This window comes from Rattus norvegicus, chromosome 5 (genome assembly GCF_021556685.1).
Source record: "Rattus norvegicus strain SHRSP/BbbUtx chromosome 5, alternate assembly SHRSP_T2T, whole genome shotgun sequence".
NCBI classification, from domain to species: Eukaryota; Metazoa; Chordata; class Mammalia; order Rodentia; family Muridae; genus Rattus; species Rattus norvegicus.
In genome coordinates, this window is record NC_141538.1 from 79,978,661 (window position 1) to 79,990,172 (window position 11,512).

Below are 11,512 nucleotides of genomic sequence, written 5' to 3' on the forward strand. Positions count from 1 at the left end.
ACTTGCAGCATGAGTGAAGAATTATTTTTGAAGAAGTTCACTGGATTGGCTCTTAACTATTTTCACCCATAAGGTATTTAGGTTCCTATTAACAAGAATCCTAGATTTGTATGCTAGTGATAACTTACACTAGCTTGTAGGTATTAAAAATGTCAGGAGAATATGTCTAGGAAAGAGAGGAGCCAAGGCTGTGCGTTCTACCGCAGAGAGGTCTGGGCTGTGGATCCCTAAATCAGTGACACCAGTGAGTGCTCCCCAGGCAGATACCATTGCCTTCTCTTCCTGTAGAGTACCTCGTGGAGCTGAGGGAGTATGGGCCTGTGTATTCTACGTGGAGCGCCTTGGAAGGTGAGCTGGCGGAGCCCCTGGAGGGTGTGTCAGCCTGCATTGGGAACTGCTCCACAGCCTTGGAAGAGCTGACGGATGACATAACAGAAGAGTTTCTGCCTGTGCTCAGGGAATACATTCTATACTCTGACTCCATGAAGGTAAGCTGGCTTGCTTTTTGCACATTCACCAAAAGCCTATGAATTATTCCCTGTGTGCATGTGGTGTACATCCCTCCTTTCTATTTGGGAAATCTAATACCAAGGTCAAATAAATAGGACGTCGTATGCTGAACAGAGGGTGTGAATTAAATGGAGGAAATTTTCTCAGTGTTCGAATACTGCAAAAATAATACTGCTGCTAACAGGAGAGGGACGCTGTGGAGGAAGGATGGTCAGATAACTTAGGGGATTAAGAACACAGTCTGTGGGGGTGGAGAGATGGCTCAGTGGTTAGGCACACTGGCTGCACTCGCAGAGGACCTGGCTTCAATTCCCAGCACCTACTTGGTGGCTCTCGATTGTTCGTAGATCCAGTCTCCAGAATCCCTTTCCAGCCTCCTCAGGCCACAGGCACTTATAAGCTGCACAGACATAGCCGGCAAATCACCCATATTGCCTACGAATTTAGTTAAAAGTATATGGTTTGTTAAATAAGATTAGTAAAGTTGGAAACCGCAGTTTGAGGAAATCTTAAAAAGTAAGACCAAAAAAAAGTTGTTTGCTGGTGAACACAACTGCAAGCAGAGAAAGGAGCCAGGCAGAGAAAGAAAGGTCTGCCTTCCAACAGTATGAAAGCTCTGTTTGGAAGTCCACTTCCAAGCAGCCTTCCAAGGATGGCCCCGAACTCCAATCCTCCCACTTCCAGACAGATACATCCTGTGTTAACTGCAGTTGCACAGAGGTACAGGTGTGCCCCTGCCTAGCCCAGAGGCCTGGTTGGCAATTATTGGAATAGAGCTTGAAAAACCAAAACTTCTGACCCAAACCTGCAGCTTACTTCATCTGTTACGTTGCTTTTTAGCACAGATACAGATAGGGAGATGAAAGGAGGGGCAAGTATAGGAGGCATCCTGAGTTATTTTAAATGGACCAAATGTTTTCACTTTGCTTACAAGGTGTCTTCGTCAGGGTTTGTATCCTGCACAAACACCATGACCAAGAAGCAGGTTGGGGAGGAAAGGGTTTATTCAGCTTACACTTCCACATTGCTGTTCATCACCAAAGGAATTCAGGACCGGAACTCATACAGGTCAGGAGGCAGGAGCTGATGCAGAGGCCATGGAGGGATGCTTTTTACTGGCTTGCTTCCCCTGGCTTGCTCAGCTTGCTCTCTTATAGAACCCAAGACCACCAGCCCAGGGACGGCACCATCCACAAGGGGCCCTCCCACCCTTGATGATTAATTGAGAAAATGCCTCACAGCTGGATCTCATGGAGGCATTTCCTCAAGGGAGGCTCCTTTTTCTGTGATAACTCCAGCTTGGGTCAAGTTGACACACAGAACCAGCCAGAACACAAGGGTAACAGTGCTTGTTTTTGTAAACAAAAAGTGACTTTCACAATCCCTGGGGTTTGTGTGGACTGGACTCTTGTACACACTTCATCAAGATGCTCCCCAACCTCACTCAGACAGAATGCAATAAGCACACAGTTTAGGGCTTTTCTAGCCTAGCACGTGGCAAGTATGTTAATAATATACATTTGTGGTTAGAGCAGGATTTTAAATTGCTGGTAGCAAAGATCTACCTGGTATCTAAAACACCGACTGCAGTGTGGGGCTGGGTTTCGGGAGCAGCCGAAGGCACGGCAGGAAGTAGGGGGTTGTTCCTCCTCTTCACCCCGTGTACTGGGATGAAGCATTGTACTGAGTTTCTAACCACGGGTCCCCATAATACTGCAGTCAGGTTAGTGGGGCAGGAAGGAGGATTGCCCACAGTGTGGTGGGGGAAGGGCATGGTGCAGAGGAAGTGTTGATTGGCAGCCTCTGAAGTGGAGCTCTGCCCAGTGCAAGCTGAGGTAAGCCAGCTAATAAAGGAGGAGACTGCTCAGGGACGTGCGGGGTGACCCACAGCAGAGCCTGCATTGTTGAGGCACAAGGTGCTTGGATAAGATTTTCAGTCAGTGATCCATGTCTTCATTGGCACCCTTGCGAATTCATGCTGCCTAAAAATCTGTTTCCATGTTTTACTTCTCTAAGAGTCTTTTCAAAAAAGCTTTCTGATCTTTTATTTTGAGACAAGATCTCTGCATATAGCCCTGGCTGGCCTGGAGCTCTCTGTACAGACCAGGCTCCCTTGAATTTACAGAGTACAGAGCTCCTTCTGCGTCTGCCTTCTAAGTGCTGGGATTAAAGATGTACAGTACCATGCCTACAAACATTCTGCTGTTTGTATTTGTGTGAGAGCCTTGGAGTTTGCTAGGAAAAGGGAAATGGAGAGTTTACTGGAGGCCTGTTTGCTCTCCTCTCCTGCACATGCTGGGTAGCCTGCAGGGTTCAGCAGGTCCTGCTGTCTTTGCCTCCATGGTAGTTACTGGTACTAGCTTTGAATGAACCAGAGTGAGCCTTTGAGGAAGCCTCGTTCCCTTCCCACAGCTTGTGAGCTCACAGCCTCAGTAGAGGAAGGCGTGGCCTTAGCTTGGGGAGATGTATTGTGATCTCTGGTGTATTCCACAACTGTGGAATTTTCTTGGAGAAAACCCAGTGCTGATATTGGAAGTCAAATTGCAGAATATGCCTGTGGTTCCTCCAGGTCGCTTTGTTCCACATTGTAGGCCATTTGCCACAAGCCTGTCATGATTGACAGTTCTAAGTCTCCTACTGGTACTCTTGGTGCATTGCAAACGTTTTAGATGATGTATTATGTTTGTATTGTTTGATGAATCTTTGTAGAAAATTTCCAACATGTCCAGAGTGGGTGGGAGTGAGAGTAGCAGAAACAGGATGGTTACTGGGGTTTGCAGAGGGAAAGACAGAAGAGAAATTAAAAAAACAGTTTCTTAAACTGTGGTCACATATTCAGTAGTGCTCAAATTGTCTCACAATCTTTATAGTCCTTCCCCCCAAATCCATCGGAATCCTTATATTTATTGATAGGTTTCTTAACTATTATATAATTTCTTCCCATTTTTAATTTTTTTCCCCTCAGTGTGTTCTTGTTAAACTGAGCAGTAAGCTGAGTCTCTTCAGTGAACAGAACACTAGTGAAGCTCCAGGTTTTTAGGACCAGTTAGTCTTGCTGACGTGCTCTACTTCTGAACCTCTATCCAAGACAAGCTCATTCTGTCTCAAATTAAATTCACCCTGTCCCCAAACCCTCAGTCCTGCCCACATTTGGTGACACATCATGCTGCCTCCAATACGGTCTCCTTGTTTGTTTCTGCCCCTTTTTGATGAATCAGGATACTGAAAGGCAGAAATAGGGTGGAACGCTCGTGACACGGAGAGAGTCTCAGGTTGGGGGGACTCTTGGCTTTTACCCCATTATATGGGGTCAACCCTCTCTAACTGTCAAAGGCTGGTTTGGCCAGTTGTATCCACAGAGACTGTGTTATTGGAGTGGGGAGCCATCTTTAACATGGCCAGCAGTGTGTAGAGAAGGTGCCCAGCCTTCAGCATGGCTGACGTATAGTCAGACTGTGAAGTCAGAAGACGGTGGAAACTGAGTTGCTGCTGTCCTGCCAGCCAGCAGTGTGGCCTCAGACAGGTCCCATATTGTCACCATGTCAAGTGTCCTCATTTAGACAGTTGGTTCTAGGTCCCTCGCCTCCGCCAGGTGGTTGGCAGCTTCGATGCTGTTCAGGGATCTGGGATGATGCAAGCCCAGGTCTTCCCATAGCCTGCTCATGAAGACAACATCCCGTTTGCTCCAGGTGAGCTGGGGTGGCATAGGCTCATAGGAGAGCAGCTCAGACAGGCAGAAAGCAAGATCTGAGGTCCTCTTGCCCTCCTTGTGGAATGGCATGAATAGTTGGACTATGGTAACCATCCAGGGTGATGCATCTTCTCTCACATCCCCCTTCAGGACTCTAGGCATCCTCAAGTGACCAAGTGACATGGTAAACAAGAGAGAGAACCACACTGTGGACTTACAGTCCCAAGGCATTGTCTTAAGAACGCTGGTTCTGAGATTCTTGTCACACCAACAGGCTACACGTCTGTGTAGCGTCATTCCCTGACAGGCTAGACTGAAAATGCTGCTTTCCCCAGTAAGATGTGCAGCATTCCGTGGAGGGGGTGTGTGTACACATGCACACACACCCATTTCTTCAGTCACACGAGCCTCATGTCAGGTATTCTGTAGGCAGATGGGGCTAGTAACGGCTGTGTTAGAGCCGTTTCTGTCAGCACAGAAAGCTCTGTTGGTGATTCTTGAGTGTGTGGGGAGAAAGTGAATGGGAGGTGAGTGATGGCAGTTTCTAATCTTCGCTGCATGCTGTGTTAGGAGGTCCCTGTGTGGAATTTATGATTGGAAACTGTCTTGGTGACCTGTGGGCTGAGGACTGAGTGTCCTTATGCCTTTCCCCACATCTCTGTCCCTCTCAGGCTGGATGTCACTGGGCCCATTTGCTGCCCCTCCTTGCAAGCTGGCTGTATGAGTTGAAGAACTCAGAGTTCTTGTACACACATCCCCTCAGATATCAGGATCTCTCTCAGACTGAACCCTCACATAGGGACCCAGAATATAGAACAAACAAGTGGCTAATGGAACGATGGGCAGATCAATCTACCAGGGATCAGCCAACAGATCAGAGTCAAGACTTCCCGTAGTCATTCTATATAGCATAGTGAGGGTAGCCGATTAGTGTATTTATGAAAACTGCTGAGAGGAGATTTAAATAAGTATGAAGTAATGTATCTTAAGCAGCTCAATTTAGCCATACCATAATATGCATGTATTTTAGAACACTTCGTGGCAGAGTAAATATGTATGAATTTTGTCAATTCCTAAGATTTTTTTCACTGAACTCAGAGACAGCCCTGCATTTTAAGCATAAAGCTTAGCATTTACCTGAGGACTTTGTATGTGGTTAAGCTGAGGGCCCCACAATATGGCAGTATCCCCGACTTGCTCTTCCCAAAATTTGTTGCTGTCACCATCTGGTGGGTTTCTTGCCTCCTGCCCTTAGAGCTGGTGTTATGAGTAGCTTCTGGACCATAATCCCTGTCCTGGGGCACAAGGCCGGGCCCAGGGCACTGTGATTTGGCAAGGGCTTGAAGATGGAGGCCCCTTCGAAGACATTGTGTGCTTCTCTCTACCTTCCACAGGGTGTGTTGAAGAAGAGGGACCAAGTTCATGCAGAGTATGAAGCCAAACTGGAAGCTGTGGCTCTGAGGAAAGAAGATCGCCCCAAGGTAAGGACAACACCCAGCCAAGGGTGGTTTGGGGGCTGCAGGCTCCCCGCTGATGCTGACTCTCATTCTTAGAGTGAAGAGTAGATTCTGCCTCTACCCATCGGGTGTTCTGTTTCTTATTTGTTTGATTGGGAGTTGTATTTGTATTCATAGAAAGGATGGGAGTAGGGAATGTTGTTAAAAAGAAAACAGTAAGGACCGGTGTTTGGGCAAATAGTTTGACGTCAGAGTTAGTCATGTGCCCTCTCCACCCTGGAGCAGACTTGGGCAATGTACAGCCCAGACCGGACCTCAGAGACGGCACTCCTTCACTTCAGTTATGCTTTTTTTTTTTTTTTTTTTTTAATGATCGCCTTGCATGATGCTGTACTAGTCATCTGGGACCCAGAGGGGGCGGAGAAGTGAGTCACAGAGTAGCTCTGGGGATTGGCTGGCCTTTCAGAGTACAGACGTGTCTGTATCCAGTATGCCACCATGGCAGGTGGATGCATGTCTGCTACGTTGATTCATGTGTTACCATGGATCCACACTGGAATTTGAAAGCTGCCTGCATCTTACATGAATCTTGGGCCTTGCTTCGAGAAGGACACAGGTAAAGATTTATATGTTAGGGCATGGAAATGCCCATGTCCTGCCCACAACAAGAACTCAAGACGGTATATTTGTAATGCATTTCAAGTGGATTTAGGATAGCACCCTGCACTGCATCATACAAAGGAGAGTTTGAGCATTGAACAAACGAGCCAACAAGAAGAACCATGGACGCCGTAGACCACCACATCCCAGTCTTTCCCCAACTGACATGAAGGAGCCTGTGGACGCTGTAGTTTATCCTCCATTCAGACATTTTTTTGCCATCTGAGGCCTTAACAGATGGCCCAGCCCCCAATCTTTTGTACCTTGAGCTAGACGGCTCCCATCCATTTTCCTCGGATATTTCTATTCCAGTGTCTGCCAGACCCAGGAACATGATTAGCAGTACCTCAGGCGCAGTCGCAGCGTGAGCTACCTGCAAGCCTGAGTGCCAGCTATCAGCAGTCCTGGCATTCATACATCACACGGGAAGGTGCCCAGGCCCTCGGCCCTGCCCAGGCCACGTTGACATTGCTCTGGTTGGTAGAACTGACTCAAAGTAGTCACTCCCGTAGCTTGGGGACATTTGAGCTCAGTAGTCTGGGGACTTAAACCTTTCGGGGTTCAGGCAGCATTTGCTCTGGCAAGAGTTGGCCTAACTCTGGGCATGCTGAACCTGATCACCATACGGGCCCAGTGGAGTACTGTAGATAGGACAGAAAGTCTGGCGTTGGAGAACCACGTGACCAGGAGGCCCTCACTAGCCATGTGCGATGAATGCAACTCACACAGCAAGGTGAAGGTCGAAAGACCCGGGGACACACTTCCCTTTTGAGAAAGCCTTTCTAAGCCTTAAGGAAAACTTGAAGCCGCTTGCTATATTATGCCTCAGTTTTTAAAAACCCTTCAATGTCTTCCCTTCTGTTCTTGAACTTTGTGGTGAACTGCCACCCAGAGATGTGGAGTCCAGAGGAGGGACCTGGCTGCTAATCTCCTTGTTCAGTTCACGCAGATAAACGAGGAAAGGTTCTCAGACATCATCAGTACTGGACTAGTTCATGTGACCAGAGCAGGGGCCCCTTCTCCTCCAGTTCTGACACAACACATCACCGAGCCCAGGACTGTTGCCATGTATGTTAGGTCTGTACCTGTTTGTCAGCACGGCTGAGTAAATCCTAAAGAGACTCCACACCGTCTTACTCTGACACAGAGGGTGGCTCCCCATGTGTCTCTGCTCTGCTTGGAAGGGTCAGATATTCTTGGGGTAAGATAGTGCTTTTTACAAACCCTTCCAGGGTCTGATTTTCAGGGAGCACTTTGACATTTTAATTTGGAATCATGTTTGTGGAAACCCAACTGCACCTCAGAGCCAAGAATGTATTTCCCTTGCAGGTGCCAGCAGATGTGGAGAAGTGCCAGGACAGGATGGAGTGCTTCAACGCAGACCTGAAGGCTGATATGGAGAGGTGGCAGGGCAACAAGCGAAATGACTTCCGGCAGCTGCTCGTGGGCTTGGCTGACAAGAATATCCAGTATTATGAGAAGGTGAGGAGGAGGCCCCATGTCACCACGCTTCCTAGTAACCATAGCCTTTCCTGAGTGTTGTCTTATTTAGGGATTTTCTGCTGTGAGCAAATACCATGACCAAAGCAACTCTTATAAGGTCAACATTTAATTGGGGCTGGCATACAGGTTCAGAAGTTCAGCCTGTTATCAAGGTGGGAACATGGCAGGATCTAGGTAGGCATGGTGCAGGAGGAGCTGAGAGTTCTACGTCTTCATCTGAAGGCTTCTAGCAGAATACTGGCTTCCAGGAAATTAGGATGAGGGTCTTAAAGCCCACACCCACAGTGACACACCTACTCCAACAAGGCCACACCTCCAAATAGTGCCACTCCCTGGGACAAGCATATTCAAACCACCACAGGTATCTTCTAGAAATCCCCAAACATGATCCCCCTTGTCCCATCTTTAACATTGCCTCATGTGAACTACCCTAGTGCCCTGCAGGACTGTGTTGTTTCAAAGCTGAGGCCCTGTTCTCCTAGGCTTACTCTGGCTGGAGGAATGGCTCTTTGATGTGGGAAGCTGGCTGTTTCCCACACCGTGATACCAGCATGTGTGCACTCCGAGTTAATGGAGGCTTTGGGGTTGCTTCATGTTTCCTTGTGGTTTTATATAAAGGGGTTTCCATTTTCACTGTGTTGTGGACCCCTCTAGTCATCTCTTGAAGCTGACAGACATCATGCATACCAGAAGGAATTAGGTCCCATTACAGATGGTTGGAGCAGTCAGGTGCTCTTAACTCCTGAGTTATCTCTCCAGCCCACAATAATATTTGTTTTTAATGTTGAACTTTAAGACATACTTTTTAAATAAAGATATGTGGAATTACATTGCAGAACACACACACACACACACACACACACACACACACACCCACACACACACACACACCCCACAGGAGGGGAGGGTAAAAGAGCTATCTCCTGAAATTAAGGTTCATTTCTTATGTATCTAATTTGAAGTCATTTCTGGCAATAAGTCTTGATGTCCTTTTGTAGCCTAAACTTGGAGTTAAACACTGGCCAGTTTCAGTTGAAATAACTTGGCCTTGAAATTTGGCTGTTGGGAACAGGACAGCCTCTCACCCAGGGACAGGCCTGTCTCCCAGACTGTGGTCCTAGGACTGTTGTGGTAAATCTCCAACCCCAATAAGCCCATGTAAAGAACACACACCTCAGTTATAATATTTATAAGCTATGCACCTAGATTGGGCAGCTTCACCACTGCACTATTCTGTTCCCCAGATACGAGATCCCTTAGAACTTGTGGCTTCTCCAAGCCACATGCTTCTGCTCCATCTTCCTTCCACCTCGTCTTTGTCTTCCTCTCTCTCCTCATCTCCTTGTCTCCCCTCCTCCTCCCTTCTCTTCTCCCTCTCTAAAACTCCCAGACCCACTTTCCCTTCCACTGTCCAGTCACAGGCTCTAGCCTCTGTTTGACCAGTCAGAATGGGAGAAGGTTCATCTGAAATCAGGGCAGCCCCTCCAGAGGAAGCAGAATTAGCATCAAAATTCAAACAGCACCTGGGCGGCCCACACCATAGGACACTCCCAGCTTTCCTGAGGCTTAGATGACTGGGCCTGCACTCTGCCTGATGTACTAAAGGGAGCTGGGGGAGCGAGCTGCCCTCCACCTTTCCATGCCTTTTCTCTGAGGTCCCTTCCTGCTCCTTCTGAACTGGATCTGCTCTGGACGCTTAGCAGTTGTCTGCTCGTTAAATTTAACCACCAAGTGGTGTGGGTATCAGAGGAGCCCTGAGTAAGCCAAAGTCCTGAGTGTATGTGTGTTGTTAAACCATTCCAAGTCCCCGAGGCCTCCAACCCGTGGATAGTGGCAAATGCATTACATCCTATGTGCCAAGCTTGAGGGTCAGCAAAGCTTTCTGAGTACAAGTGTTTGTGAACAATCGATCAGCAGGTTCAAAGACTAGAACTGCTGCTTCCTTCTCCCAGGTGAAGATCACCTACAGAGATCCTCAGACACTAGCAACCCCAACCCCTATGTTATTCCTAATAAACTCACTGAGGTTCCATGTTGCTGGCAATAGGAGCCCTCAATCACAGTGAGCACACCCCCTCCTGATCCCAGCTTTACTGAGAGAGAGAGAGAGAGAGAGAGAGAGAGAGAGAGAGAGAGTGTGTGTGTGTGTGTGTGTGTGTGTGCGTGCATGCATGTGTCCTTTCTCCCTTCACCTCTAGTCAGGATTGCAGGACTCAGGACTCGAGGATCATGGTAGGTGGTGTAACAAAGAGAATTTTATGATTGAAACCATCATTCACAGGAGTTTAAAAATTCCTCCCATGCTGACCAGCCTTGGAGTACCAAACTGTAAGTATTTAACTGATAGAACCATCAGTCTGGATTGTTCCCACACAGCCAGCTTAGGAGACAGGGGTCTTTTGGCGACAGTCCTGCCTCCCGAAAGGTAGGAAGCTCTCTCCAAGGGAAGTCGGCCTCCTCCTGCTGGCCGTGGGTTGGGTGAGGCACCTGCCTATCCTCTCAGTCTTCATTGGTCAGTGCTAATCATTCTTTGCAGGATAATTGCAAAGGCAAAGTAAAAATGCACTGCAAGTTTCCAGAGTGTACCAACATGAGGCAGATGCTCAACTTAAAGTTAACCTCAATGCTCTTACCTCACAGTCCAAAACCAGCCAGGCCCAGTGCCTCCATGCCGGTTGTGGATGAACTCACCATCTCTAAACTCCCAGAGTGCAGACTCAGGGCTTGCATCTGTTTCTTCCCATTGTACTGCAGACAGGGCCTGTCTGAGGCCTGGCCTCGGCTTCTCTGCACTTTTCATATGCAAGGGATTCTGTAGAGAGCTGATAAATGGCAGACTTGCACAGCCCTGTAGCATCCTGAGTCCATCAGAGAAGCATTAATGATAGATTCCCAGGGGTAAGGGGGAAATAAGCCTGCTAAAGGGAAGAAGCAAGGACAAAAGTACTTGGGGCCAGGGGAGTGGTCAGGAAAGACCAGCCTATGGAATCTTGGAGCAGCCTTATGTTAGAATCAAAGATCTGATGAACATATACTCTGGGCAGAGGGAACGACATATGCAAGTCCCAAGTAAGTCATTTGATGACTGCAAAGAATGGTCAGCATGTTCCTCTTGGGATAGGAAGAAAGACCCTTGCAGTTATGAGGGGTGGCCTTGAATTTAGAATACTATGGGCCTCCTTCCAGTCCATGGCTGGAAGCAAGCTCCTTGGGGCTGACTAGTCTTCCCTTGTTTAGGACAGGCTTCTCAGTCTGGCTTCTTCACCAGCCTCAGAGTGGCCAAGGAAGGTCTGAGAGAGAGGTTTCGCCACTCCTCTTTCTGCTTGACCTCACGCTGCCTCTCTCCACCCATCCCTGCAGACCTCCTCCCCAGGTGACTCAGGGCAGAGCTCTTCCTCACCCTAAGTCTGTCTAGTACAGTGGGCTTGCCCTTCCCTTTTGCAAAAGGCTTTTCAGAGGGAGAGATGTGTCTGCTGGGTCAGCCACTCTCAGGCAGTACCCAAGTCTTCTAAGTTCTTGTCCTGTCAGAAGGATCTGGAATGAAAGGAGCATCTGTGGGCATTCATATTCTGTGACCCATATGATAATGACTATAAAATACACGGCAGGACATGGGCCTAAGAACACCTGAGTTTGGGGCCAGTGCGTGGGTCACTGGGGTGGTAAAGGTGCTTACTGCCGAGCCTCACAG

At 48.1% G+C, this 11,512-nt stretch overlaps 1 protein-coding gene across 3 annotated transcripts in view; it reads left to right on the forward strand.

Annotated features, from left to right (window-relative positions):
- The window catches only part of Snx30 (sorting nexin family member 30), a 127,039-nt gene that overhangs the window by 90,138 nt on the left and 25,389 nt on the right, over positions 1-11,512 (forward strand). For all 3 annotated transcript variants that reach the window (XM_087547969.1, XM_087547968.1, NM_001106651.1), the window contains 3 exon segments: positions 289-488; positions 5,596-5,682; positions 7,648-7,800. In XM_087547969.1, coding sequence (XP_087404095.1) covers positions 289-488; positions 5,596-5,682; positions 7,648-7,800 — 440 coding nt within the window.